Source organism: Solea senegalensis, linkage group LG7 (assembly GCF_019176455.1).
Source record: "Solea senegalensis isolate Sse05_10M linkage group LG7, IFAPA_SoseM_1, whole genome shotgun sequence".
NCBI classification, from domain to species: Eukaryota; Metazoa; Chordata; class Actinopteri; order Pleuronectiformes; family Soleidae; genus Solea; species Solea senegalensis.
Window position 1 is genome coordinate 4,605,618 of NC_058027.1, and position 14,440 is coordinate 4,620,057.

At 37.6% G+C, this 14,440-nt stretch overlaps 1 protein-coding gene across 1 annotated transcript; it reads left to right on the forward strand.

Moving 5' to 3' along the window:
- Positions 1-4,345: 4,345 nt before the first annotated feature.
- LOC122772002 (immunoglobulin-like domain-containing receptor 1) lies at positions 4,346-12,703 on the forward strand. The gene is made up of 9 exons (XM_044029615.1): positions 4,346-4,585; positions 5,301-5,471; positions 7,089-7,238; positions 8,002-8,121; positions 8,245-8,391; positions 10,133-10,255; positions 10,345-10,526; positions 11,457-12,059; positions 12,221-12,703. Exons 1-9 carry the CDS (start codon positions 4,540-4,542, stop codon positions 12,257-12,259), a joined length of 1,581 nt encoding a protein of 526 aa, XP_043885550.1. The 5' UTR covers positions 4,346-4,539; the 3' UTR covers positions 12,260-12,703.
- Positions 12,704-14,440: the final 1,737 nt, after the last annotated feature.

Below are 14,440 nucleotides of genomic sequence, written 5' to 3' on the forward strand. Positions count from 1 at the left end.
TTTCTGTCTTTCAGCCTTTTCTTATCGCTGCTGAGTCAACACTTAAGTGTAATCAAGCAGCCACACACACACACACACACCTACTGTATTCCATGGTTTATTTGCACAAAATACTACCAGTACAGTGCCGGCACACGCCTTTATGGGGCCCCCCAAATTTATTATAATTTCATTTGGGGGGCCCTTTCACCACCTACCAGGAGCCTGTGCTTGACTATTATTGATACAAATGTAACACTATAAAGTGCATTAATCATAGTTGTGTTAATTATTCTTAACCAGTGGGCAGTAAAATCACAAAGGTGGCCTAGAATTAGAATTCTTTATTACCTAAGTCAAAATTTCAATATCTGGCAGTTATTTACAATTTGTATAGTGTATTAACCATTTAAAATGAAGAAAAACAAAAGGTTTTATTTAAAAAAACACACTAGCTATACACAAACACCAGATTTTGCATGTTAAATTTGGATAAAACATATTTAAAGTAACATTTGTTTGAGTATTTGTCGCGTAATTACAGTTAATGCAAAGTGGAAACGTGACGTCTGCGATAGGCCCGGTGTTACAGGTTTCAAGTGAAGGCTTTGCATTCACAATTTAGAAATCTAGATATATCTAATAGATATTTAGATTCCTTTAATATGTGATAAGTGATTTCTCTACACATTAATGGGTGTTCACTGGTGATCACTTTAAAATCAAAATCCTTTGGTTTTCATAGCCTTAAAATAAGCCTCTTTTTTCTTTTTTTTAAAAGAATTACTGTTCTAATTCTAATATAATTGTTTAGATTTGTGGTTCTGATGAGTGTGTGTGTGTGTGTGTGTGTGAGGATGAGATATGACTCTTTACTTGTGTAAAGGACACACTGTGTAATGGAGGATGACTCACGTCTTTGTTCATTGTTGCAACCACAGAGTCTCTGTCTTCACCACACAGCTTTGTTTAAAACATATCAGTCCTGTCAGCGCAGCCACAGAAATCTGCCATGTTTTAACATCCACATAAAGACGTGTGTGTGTGTGTGTGTGTGTGTGTCACAGCGCTGGCGTCTCTTTATTATTAACGTGGGCAGAATGCAGTGTGACCAACATAATACAAACATGAAGACCGACTGCATTTAATGTCACGTCTTCTCTGCAAATAAACTCACCAAAATACAAACCCCTGGTATTGTTTGAGCTTATTTAATACAGGTTCATGAACCTGTCTTTACTGTGCCACTTTAGTGAGTACACCTGTTCTGCTGAAGTTCAAACTGAGCATGAATGGATATGGTTGCTGGTACCAGATCTTCTTTAAAGATTTTACTGCACAACCATCTCTAGGGTTTACAGAGAAAGGCCCAGAAAAGTGAAAATATAAATGATAGATAGATGACACAAGGGATATAGATACAGTAAGATCATCTCTGAATTGAAAACACATATTTTAGGAAATCTGACATTACAAAAAGCATAATAATGCAAAAAAAACTTTCACATATACCAGGATACCAGCAATAATCAAAAAATATATTGAAAATAATAATTGTTTTGTGTTTTTTAGATCATAAAATGAAGGCGCACCATGACAACACCTGGCAATTTAAGGGTTAAAAAAATAATATTTATTTATATGTATGGACAGGACAGCTGTTGGTATAAAACCTAAAAAAAATAAAACTACAGATGTATACTATTTGTATAGCTGTGTACTTTTATGTGTGTTAACGCAACTTTTTTGAAGGCACATCCAAGGGTTAATGGGTGCCCGCTGTACCTAATAAAGTGGCAAGTGAATGCATTGACTCACACAGTCCCCCCTTGTTTACATAACAAATACTTCTGTATGTGATTTATTAAAGGTTTGCTTGTAATAATTATGAGGCAATAATTTAAGTTTGTCAATGAAATGAAATTTTTAAACAAGCCCCCCCTCCACTATAAGGACAAATGGTGTATTCCAACACCACAAGAGGAGTTCATATACATACTTGTGTATATATATATTTACTGTGTTTTTATGATGGGAGGAATCAGTGAAGACAGTGGCTGCTCACAGCAGGAGAGAGTATGTGAGGAATGTTGTTGAGCAACTCCCTCCCGTGGTTTTTTACCCAGACATCAGTGGGGAAATATGACATAATCCAGCAGTGTTGACTACTTTGTGTTGTTTTTTTCCTGATCCTTGTCCTGGTTTGACATACATAGGAAGACGGAAATTTGAGAAATTTGGAAATAGTTTATTTTGTGACTTCTGCACAATTATCGCAACTTTATATCACTACTAAAAATGCGATGTGAAATATAAGAAGACGAAAAACCTCCACATTTCCTAAAGCCTGAATATGTGACCTGTAAACACACACACCCAGGATGTCCATATAAGGAGTTGTCAAAGAGCAGCGATCATGATTTGACATCGGTTGAATACCAAACATTTTTTATTAGTTTTTAGTTTATATTTTGTTTTGACTGTTTGTTTTTAAAATGAGTTCGTTTTAATTCGTTTTAAGAGCAGGTTTTTCTAGTTTTTATTTTTTTTGTAAATGAATATTTGCCAGGTGCAAGATGCAAAAAGGTCATAACAAGTATTGTGTTTCCTGAAAACCCAGCAAAAGATGCCATTTTATAAGTGTATTAGGACAAACGAACGACCATCCCTGAAACAAATATAATAATCTACAAGAAAATAGACTGAAGTTCAAAATGTGCATCATACTGTAGAGGTTGGATGCAGTTAGTGTGACTTAGATAGATAGATAGATAGATAGATAGATACATAGATACATAGATAGATAGATACCTAGCATAGATAGCTATACCTAGCATAGATAGCTATACCTAGCATAGATAGATAGATAGATACCTAGCATAGATAGCTATACCTAGCATAGATAGCTATACCTAGCATAGATAGATAGCTAGCTACCTAGCATAGATTAGATAGATACCTAACATAGATAGATAGATAACTACCTAGCATAGATAAATAGATAGATACCTAGCATAGACAGCTATAACTAGCATAGATAGATAGATAGCTACCTAGCATAGAGAGATAGATAGATGGATAGATAGATAGATAGATAGATAGATGGATAGATAGTAGATAGATAGGTAGATAGATAGATAGCTACCTAGCATAGATAGATAGATAGATAGATAGATAGATAGATAGATAGATAGATAGATAGATAGGTAGATAGATAGGTAGATAGATAGATAGATATACCTAGCATAGATAAATAGATATACAGATAGAAGTGATTTTCCTTTATACTTTTTTATAATAACAGTGAACATGAGTGTGTTTGTGTTTTTAGGCGTCAGCAGAAGAACAGGATACAGGGGAGAATAAGTAGGAAACACACACAGAGTGGATCTTGGCAGTAGTTTCCAGGATTAAAAAAAGAAAAGAAAAAAGAAAGGAAACCATGTGAGGGCCAGCAGGTGCAGAGTGAAAACAATCATAGAGAATTTGAAGGACTCCTACTCAGAAAACACTTCAGCAAGCTGCACAATTATAGTCCCATTCGTATGCATACATGTGCAGGAGAATTGTGTTTTAATATGAGTTGATGGTTTAACTTGAACTTTGAATAGAAGTCTGAAGAGAGCTTGTATGATATGAACGTGTTTAGGCTGACATCTAGTGGATTTAATACAGAGTTACACCTAAACAAGACTTGTAGTGTACATTTTGTCCAATATTTCCGTCGGATTTGTCCCTTTGGCAACAGTGGATCACGATAGAGTTCCCGTTCCACTTGGCCTCATTATGTCCAATATTAACAAAATAAAATGAGTGAATATGTTATTTTTTTTATATCCATGATCACACGGTTTAGTGTACTATTTTTGTATGTTGGTCTGACTAAACCATGTCTTTTATTGAATAATTTGAAGAAAAAAACCCTGTGTTTGATGTTTACAAAGGAAAGTAATGAAATGACTCATTCTATTGTGTTCCTGAAGTATCTTGGGATGACACATTAAACCATGGTTGTTTAACCCTGCTCTAATGTTGTGTTATTAGAATCATCACCTCTGTCTCTAGAGATGTACAAATATCTGATAGTTTGGCTGAACAAAAGTCTCAATTCTAAACGTTGTATTGTCGATTAGCCATTCAGACTGTGAATGTTTACAGAACCTTAAATTCCTATTTGCATGTACATATTCCTTATTTTTTGTATGTTCTGCCTGTTTCTTTCATTAATCACACAATGTAATGTTCTTTAAAGCTGAATGGAGAGAGGAAGAGGTAAATAGTACTCATATTTCCACGTTTGGGGGGTTTCTCTGAACGTACCTGATGACGTCACAGGCTGGGACCGATTCACCTGTTTCGGGGCGTGGCTACAGACTGAAGATTTTCTTCAGAGAAACTAAGAAGACACAACAATGAATCATTGTGTTGAGCTTCAGCTCTGAGTGCACGACAAACTTTGTTTTAGTTTGTTTTTTTTAAATTTATCTTTCTTTATTTTATTTCTTGCACTTTGTGTGTTTGTGAATCTCCGCACTTCGTGTTCGCCGCGGCTGTGTCATCATGCGGAGTGTCCCTGCCGCGCTGCTCCTGTTGTCGCTACTCAAAGGTAACTTCCATTTTACCTTAACACGTTCGCCTCGTTCTTCTTTCATAACAATTCTTTTAAGCGTTTTCGCGAATTCACTGTTTCGTTTTCGAATTTGCGACTAAATAAACGAACCAAACTGCAGGTATCGGTCACATGACGGTCTGTGTTTTAGGTGACAACGATGCTTATCTTGTCTCACAGTGGAGGAGAAATGCCTGAATTAAAATTCATATTTTTAACATTTTACTATATTACTTTTTTGTATTTAGATGATTTAGCACCTACTTATATATTATTATAGGCATTAGTGTTTCAATTATGTGTGTTTTTACTAACTTTTTAGTCTTACATTTTAGTTATGTATGTATGTGTATATATGTATATATATGTGTATATATATATATATATATGTCTGTCTCTCTCTCTCTCTGTCTCTCTCTCTCTATATATATAAAACAGTTCAAGTCAATAGGTTTCATGCCATCTATGTGAATGTTTGTTGGTGGTTTCAGAGTTTCAGAGCCATTTCCTGTGTCTCAGTCTGTGGCTCCTGTTTTTCTGGTTCTTCCACTGTGAAAAATAAACTCCTCTGCAAAGAGAAACCACCACACACATTGTTTCAGCCTGACGTCACTGCTCTTCTGTTTGTTAAATGAATGTATTACACAAATACACAGAGTCGTCGTAGTAGGAGCAGATGTGTGTGACCACCGGTCTGTTTGTCCCTCCACAGTGTCTGTCTGTATTCAGGTGAACGTTCCCCAGCAGAAGCGCTCCACAGCTCTTTTCGCCTCAGTGATCCTCCGCTGTGATTACAGTACGTCTGCGAACCCCCAAGATGTTCTGCTCACCTGGAGGTTCAAGTCCTTCTGCAAGGATCCCGTGCTGGAGTACTACTCCACATGTAAGACTTACACACAGCCCCACAAACACACAATACAAGGGAATATACCCACACAACCTGCTTTTTCTGCCTTGTGAGTGACTCTGTTTTCAATACAATCTGATAAGAAATATGTCTAGATACAGCAGAGTAAATAAAGTTAAAGACGAATAAAAAGAATATGTATAAACCATACATTTTAAAATAGTGAGACACTATACATAAAAGCCCAACTGAATATATAGCCAACCAATATTGTAACTAAAGTTGGTTATGCTAGTGAAGCGCTACACTGTAATCTGTAGGTGAGTTTGCCTTATTCTATTATACATTTGTTGTATTTTCTAAGCATTATCCCTCATAATTTATCTTTTAAATCAGCAGCTAACAAAGTCTTAGAGATATTTTTCGTGTACACGACATTGTTTCATGAAATGTCATCATACACACAAAATGTTATCAAAATGTAGTTTTCGCTACTTTGCACAACATGCATTCATACGTATCGTCAAATGATTTAACAAATTATCGTTATTTTCGTAGAATTATCAAATTGACGCCATTGAATAATATTTATGTTTGCTAGAAAATGTATAATAACTCCAGAAATACCAAAGCTGGGGTAAATTCACAGTCAGTCTGCGCCCCACTAGAGGAAAATTGGCCAGATTTCAGTCCTGATCTGGCCCTTCCGACAATCAATTTGAACAGATTATGTTGCCAAATTATCCTGTAGTGTTAGGGATTAACGGACGTGATTTTAATGTCTTTGAACGTACAAGTCTTAAACAAGTTCCAAATCCCTGGAATCTCTTCCCTTAAATCATTTTTCAGGATTAAAACATTGAAACTTGGTTACAAAGTTTGTTGTGTCTGTCGTCAACCATGTTTTTAAAATCAAGTCGGTTCGGGGCAGGTTTAAGTCGGCACAGTCAGATAAACACTTTTTATAGTTTGACCACAAACTCCGCCGTTATATAGAAAATATACATACAAGAAAAAGCAATAATGAACCCCTGATATACTGTATATTACAATGTATACAATCATAGAAACATAGTTGGAAAGAACCAAGCCAAGGCGACTAAGGAGACAAAATTAAAAGTTAAAATGAAGCAAACAGACCAAATAATCTCCAAATCAGTATCAGTATGATGTCACAATTTTCCCAAAGTTGTGAATTGTTTGTACACATGAGCAAGGGGTGGAGTTTTGACATTTCTTTTACTCCTTTTACAAAACAATATAGCATTTTAGGGCTCCCATAATGGATTGTTCTCGATCACACGTGTACACACAAACACACTGACATCAGACATGAACTGAGCGTGTATGGGAATAAAGAGCGTGAGAAGATGCATCCAGGACACATTGTTGATGCCAGGTGTAAGGAGTCATACATGGCACTATCCACATGTGATCCAGTCCAAGCTTGCAGTGTTTCGCAAGACACATGATTTCAACATTGGGGTCAAACATGTCCACTAGTAGTAAAATCTGAGCTTTTTTTGTGTGATTCCCACTCGAGGTGCTTTGATCATGGCAGCCTCCGAGCATAGTGGTGGTAAAAGAAGGGCCGGATACTGAAATGATTGTCATTAATTGTGTGAATAAATTCCCGGTGTCTCGTTTCCACAGCGTATCAGTCCGCTCTGCAGTTGGGACAGGACCCGGCCAACGATTGCCCAGATCGAGAGCGAACTGTGCGCACCGTGATCCAGAAGAGAGGAACCAACGAGCCGATTCTGGGAGCAGAATATCGCCAGCGCAAAATCACCATCCAAAACAGTGAGTGCATGCAAACACACTGAAGGGAAGTGCACATGCAGCAGATTTTGTCTTGATTAGTTTGTTATTTTCTGTGAGCCTGGTCACCTCAGCAGTAACAACGGGCACGACAGCAGCGTGACCTTCAGTTGCTTTGGTTTAAATGACCTCTGGCTTCTTCCACTCATTTATTTTGCATTTTGTAATGGAATTTTCTTTGCATGATGGTGGCATCAAGGTTGTGACCTTGAGAAAAGTATGCTAAAACTACATCTGCGTTTAAGAGCTAATGTTGCTCCAACAGTAATTGTTTTTAATGCCAAATAACATTGAATGTGTTTATTTGATTGTCGGTATTTAATATTTGTATTTATCTTAAACTGTAGCTAGTATGTTTTTGTAGTTTTTTTTTTAAAATAATGTTGAAATATAATATTACTGTAAGGTCTGGGATTTTATATTTAGCATTTGACTAATCGGTAAGTTATTTAACCTTCTGATGTAAGTGCGATAGAGCTGCAACTGAGGTGTTTGCCAAACCTGGAAATAATGAGGTTTGTTATTGTGGGTCAGTGCTAACTGACCCACAATGACTATTGATGAGATAATTATTAGTTATAATGGCAATATTTACTGAAAACTTTATGATTTATGTCTCTAAATGGGTAACTGCTGTCTTTTCCGCCAACTACCATTAGACGCAGCCCTATTCAAAAGTGTGTCAACCTCAAAATTCCTTAAGCGCAGTTGAATCAGAGTGGTGTCCTCGTGTGTGTGTGTGCAGATGCTGACCTGGTGATCAATGAGGTGATGTGGTGGGACAATGGGATGTACTACTGCGCCGTGGACGCTGCTGGAGACACCAGTGGAGACTCTGACAAAGAAATCGAACTCATCGTCTACCGTAAGGAATGAAAAGAACAGTTGAACTTGTAATGCCAAAGTTTCACAGTGTCCTCTGCGGGTTGTTTGCTATAAAAATGAACGTCATTTAAGAATCGGCCACACTCAATCTCCTCTCTCGCAGACTGGCTGACGGTGTTGTTCATCGTCATTGGCGCCCTGCTGCTCATCCTCCTCTTCTGTATCTGCTGCTGCCAGTGTTGCCCTCAGGCGTGCTGCTGCTATGTGCGCTGCCCCTGCTGCCCACAGCAATGCTGCTGTCCTGAAAAAGGTAGGAAACATTGACGGCCTGTTGACAGTTTAAGGCATTTCATTAAGATAAGTTATATTGGTTGCTGCGGGGAAAACTGCTAATGTATGTACTCGACAGCAAAAGCCTCTCACACAGTGTACAAGTGGTAGATGGGTTGAAATAGTGCTGTCTGGATTAGGCCACATCCACTTGGAAATGGCTCGAAACTCAATCGATCCGTTTTCTTTTGCCGCTTTCAAAAACCTCCCTTTGTTACATTTTGGCCACATTTGTGAAGGAACACAGAGATTTTGAGCAGAGAAAAATGTGTTTTGCAAGCACAGACATTGTATTTTGAAGAGAAATTAGACGCGAGTGAAACATATTTTCATTTGAGCAAACAAAAATATATTATGTGCTCAATGCATGTCTTTGCATGTTTGCAATTATTCATTTTAACGTGCAACAATAACCCCTCTCACCCAGTTTTACTCGTATGCCGCAACGCTTCCATAACACGCCAAATGAGTAGGATATTCAGCTTCTTAAATGTGAATATTTTCTACTTTCTGTTATTTTTCAGCTTCTTAAATGTGAATATTTTCTACTTTTTATATATATATATATATATATATATATATATATATATATATATATATATATATATGTGTGTGTGTATATATATATATATATATGTGTGTATATATATATATATATATATATATATATATATATATATATATATATTATATACATATATATTATATATTTTTGTTTGCTCTAATGAAATCATGTGTTGCTCGTGTATAATTTCTCTTCAAAATATCATTTCGGTGCTTGCAAAATATATTTTTCTGTGTTCAAAGTCTCACATTGAGAATAAGACGTTGTACACAGTACAGATGTAATAAAAGAAATGGAGACAGAATGAACAAAGCCAGGGGAAAGAAAGGGAAATTAGCTCTCTTTGTTTACATGCTGTGCTTTTTCCGTGTGCATTTTTAGCCCAAATACCTAAATATTTTCTCAGAAAAGCAGGAAAAAAAATAACATGTATTTACTGCAGGAGGAGAGTCAGACGCACGCACACACGTACACACACAGACAAGAATGAGCTGTGCATGTGCAGTGACTGTGTGTGGAACAATCACTGATCTGAATTGTTTATTCAAGTAAAAAATGGGAAAATAGCTTTAGTATCCACTTAAACCCGTTTCCTTAATCTGAGTAAATAGAGTGTGGAATTTGCGTGTTCTTCGCATGTCTTTTTTTTCCCTACCACAGTCCAAAACAACCTGGTACAGTACAGTCTTCCATAGCCAGTGATCTGATCACAGCACAGGTCTGAACAGCCCCAATGCTATCCTGAATGCTCCATCAGATTTAACACTTGAAGGATGTTTGAGGACGCATTTGTCCACATTCCTGAGCTGCATGAATACTCTTCTCTGGACAGGTTGGAGCTTATGTCCTATGAATGGCAGTGGTTTGACAAAAGTTGAAAAGTTGTTTTCAGCACAAGAAGAGCTTTAATTTACTCTGCGTTTATACAATCAGACTGCTTTAAAACAAAATGTTCCTCTTGCAAACAGTCATGACATCGGTGTGTATTTGGATGCATATGTGGTCACAGGAGATGCATCCAGGAATCATTTTAATGTCCGGTGTTAACAGTGGTACATAACATGATCTGGCCATGTTACCCGGGTCAACGGTTTGACTCGCGTGTTAAGAGATCATTCTAAATAATTATCATCCATCCGCTGTGCTCATGTTTCAGCCGTGATGCAGCATCGTATGATGAAGCAGGCTCAGAGAGCCATGACGCCCTGGATGGGAGGACAACCTGTGTACGGACCCATGAGCCACGCCTCCTCCCAGATGAACCCGCTGCTCTACCCAGGTACATGGAGCTGGATATTCACCCACACACTCTAATCTCCAAAGGATTTTCGTCTCATTTATTTCTCTGAACTGTCTTTGCTTCCGCAGGATCAGTTTCAGGGAAGAGCATGCCTCTGAAGGCTATGCCTCTTCCTCCTCCTCAGTCCTCCGCTTACAGCATGCCGCCGCCTCCCAGTATCGGCACTCACACTCCTTCCAACACCAATCACATGCTCGATTACCTGGAGAGCCAGGTGAGGGGGATGGACATGAACAGCCCTTTGTTACAGGTACGTAACAATAAAATCTACTGGTACAACTTTATTGCAAGAATGATTGTTCGATATGTCGATATATCTGTCAAGATAATCACAGATGTGCAGATGTATTGCTTTGTAGGAGGGATCGAGGACATTAGCAGTTCATGTAAATTCTCTATGAACGTATAGAGTCAGGTTTTCGAATTAGTGATTTTGAGCTTTTAAAAATGACCCAGGCTGTAGATGAGCCCAGACTTAGTTAGTTGTCATACAGTTAGAATTAGAATTTTCACGACTGAAAAGTTTTAAAAAGACTGCAAATGTCCAACTGTTGATGTTTTATTGCAATAATGTGAATCATGTTAAAAAAGAGAAAAAAGGACGCTCATTTCAGGTGAGGTGGTATGAATACAGTGTTGAAATAAACAATCATTACAAAAAAATGAAAGATTAAGAAAAATAAAAGTGTATTCATCGGTTTACAGCCTGCCGGAAATTACCAGAAGAATAAAAAGAATGAAGTCTTAAGAAGCTGAAAGCATTACGAATAGATAGAAATAATATCGATAGAAAATAATAATAATAAAAATAATAATAATAATAATAACACAATAGGTAAAGGAAATAATGGAATACAATACAGAAAAAAGGATATAAAATATGTTTAAAAGGGACGTCAGATATTTTAGAATATTTTGGTTAAAAGCACTTTTGAACAAAAACGTTTGTAATCTAGGTTTTGAAACCGTAATGGTTGGAATTAATATACATAAATATGTATATAAAACATAATAGAAGACACCTGTTTTTCTTTTTGAATGACTATGTTTTTACTTGTACTGTGGAATGAGCAAAGCTCTGGATTTTACTGAAATGTGCATGGACTAGTTTTTCCATTCGTTTTTTCTTCTTTGTCTGTATTTATTTCTCCCGGGCTCTTCTTCCTTTTCTGCCCCTCAGCCACCTGCCCCCCCACACATGCAGCAGATGCCACCTCCCACCCAGCACATGCCTGGCCCAGTGCCATTCTCCCCCGGCCCTCCCAGCATGATCTCTGCCCTCGACGATGGCCCAGTTGACCGTCGTATCATCACACTCCCACCAATCCGGGAGCAAAAGCCCCAAAACAGAATGCCACCCTCCGCACCCAGGACACGCCCACCAAGCTCGAGTGAGAGCAGCCGCAGCGGCTTTGGTCGGCGCGATGACCGAGGACCTCCGGGTCGGCGTTACCCGTCACCCCCAAGATCTAGAGGAATTCCCCGCAGCCACAGCCAAGATTCACTGGATGGGCGGAGTTACAATGGGCCACGAGGAGGCATGGACCGCCCCCGCTCCCGCTCCAGGGATGACCTGTTTGACAGCAGGTCCAGAGGAAACTACTCTCCTCCCGCATCCCGGCGCCCGAGACAAGAGTCGTGGAGCTCGGACGACGAGGACAGCAGCAGGAGAGGCGGAGCAGGAGGGAGGAGAAGAGGCGGAGGCTATGGAGACAAACCTCCCAGCTACACCGAGTACGAACCCGGGCAGAAGCCGGGAGCACGGAGGAATGAACGCTACACTGTAAGACAATCGCTGCTTTAATCACTGCCACTCTTTCAACCACAGCAATGCACTTCAAGACAAACACACACTGTAAACACACAGAAAAAAAAAGCCTTATAATTAAGGTTATACTGATTATTGCCAGTGAAGTGAATCTAAAGTTAGTGTGTCTCTCTCAGGACAAGAGTTCTCGCAGTGGCACCAGTGTCGTCATCTGAACCGTCCACCTGTGAAACGCCCTGTGACCTCAGGTCCAGAGAACACGCACGCCCTGTCTAGAACTGGGAGCCTTTGTCGTCTGGCCACCATTTTATATATTAAATGAATGAACGCATGAATGGATGAATCAAACTGTTTTATTACCTTTTGATAAGTGGAAAACTGGCTGAGGGTTTCATACAGCACGATAGTCAGAATTGTAGTTTTAATTCCCACCAAGTGTGAAAGTAGTAAGTAAAAAAGTCTAATGTTATGAAGGAAACCTATAGTTTGTTCATTTAGATTTATTGATCTCAGAAAACCAAGTCTTGCCTGCTGAACTTTTTTTTTGGGACAACATCGCCCTCCTCTGGTTCATCAGTGTAATGAAAGAAAATCTATGGCAACTTCAGTTGAAAGCCTCAGATAAATCTCCATAATCCAGAAACTTTGATCAAAAGTCATTAACCGCAGAATAAGCGACTCAGGGACAGTAAGCAAATAAAGAGTACTTGTTACAACAGAGCTGTTAAAACCCTCATCACTATGAGCAGAATCATGTAAATGCTGATGTTAGTTTTTACCATTTCTGTAAATATTTTATATATTTTGACTAAACTGCATTTGTTTTACTGTTATTTTGAATGAAAATGCAATAGTGACGCCTGTTCTGTACATACGAGTAAAGAATTTAATGTAAAACACTGCATGTAGATAAGTCTGGAGCATGGGGTTGATGTAGGGGATTAATCTTTCAGGCCCAAAGGTTTAGATTTTTCTTACTATTTTATTGCAGTTGTTGGCAACTTGTTCAGGAAACTTAACTGTCCTCCTCCACCCACCACTCGTGTGTTGTATTGGGGTTCAGGTTAGGGTTTCAGAAGGAAATAAGTTGTTGTTCCTTGTGTTTTTAAGCTTTTTTTTTTTTACACTGTACAGTTTATTATTGAAAATAAACAAATTACCTTTTGGGTATAACATAACTGTGTTTTTCAATGTCATCAATATTAGTAAGTTATTTTTTATACTTGCATATTTAATTTAATATTTAAACAACTAATATAATTGTTAATTGTATAACTTAACTGTGTTTTTATTTCTGTTTGAACTTTCACTGTAAAAACACTGTCAACTAAAGGCACAAGTCTTGTAGGGACCAACATTGCTCAGAAAACAACGTTACCCTGTTTCATTGCTGAATATTATTATGTAGGTTTTGATATTTTATGATTGTGTATTTTATTCTTTTAGATAAGTATTTATCTCTGCCAGCAGAATATGCTATTTGCTGTCTGTCTGTCTCCTGGTGAGAAGCATAATTCAAAAAGTAAAGGACAGATAGATATGGGTGGGAAGCTGAGGTTAAATATGGTGCATCCTGTCTTGGCCAGGAAAAATAAGTAAACACATTATATTTTTTATCTCAAAAAGGTTCAATAAAGGTTACAGTAATAACAATAATAATAAAAGAGACTGCTGCTTTGTTGCATGGAAGCACTTATGTAAAGTGGAATATCGAAGAGAACTAATCATAAGCATACAGTACGATTATTTTTATGATCGATTAATCTGTCCATTATTTCCTCGATTAATCGAGTAATCGTTTGGTCCATAAAATGTAAGGACATGTTAAAAAACGTTGATCAGAGTTTGTCAGACCTGGAAATGATGATGTTCTCAAATGTCTTGTTTGGTCCACATACCAGAATTATTCACTTTGAATGATTTCTTTGTTAGCTGGAAATGAAGAAAATATTCACATTGAGGGAGCTAAAACAATCAGAAATTTTGTTTTAATAATGAAAAAAGCTTCAAACCGAGGAATCGATTAACAAAATAGTTGTCAATTAATTTAGTAATCGCTTAATAATCGAGTTTTTGTTTCAGCTCTACACAAAACAGTAAAGAAGACAAATTGTATCGCGAACAATAAAATCGTGAATAAAAGTCACTATTAAATAATTAAAAAAATACAGTGGGCTTTAAAATAAGTTCACTGCTCAATGTCATCAATATTAGTAAGTTATTATTTTGTACTTGCATATTTAATTTAATATTTAAACATAACTAATATAATTGTTAATCAATGTCAAGTATTATGTCAGTAAATGAATAGTTAATAAACACTGGGAACAGTAGCACTGACTCTGGATCAGTTTGAGTTTGTCCAACTGCGACTGTGCAGTGTCAGTGGTGTCGCT

Coding starts and splice junctions, on each gene's coding strand:
- LOC122772002 (XM_044029615.1), top strand. CDS start 4,540: ATGCGGAGTGTCCCTGCCGCGCTGCTCCTGTTGTCGCTACTCAAAG. Junction 7,239..8,001: donor CAAAATCACCATCCAAAACA/GTGAGTGCATGC, acceptor GTGTGTGTGCAG/ATGCTGACCTGGTGATCAAT. Junction 10,527..11,456: donor TGAACAGCCCTTTGTTACAG/GTACGTAACAAT, acceptor TCTGCCCCTCAG/CCACCTGCCCCCCCACACAT.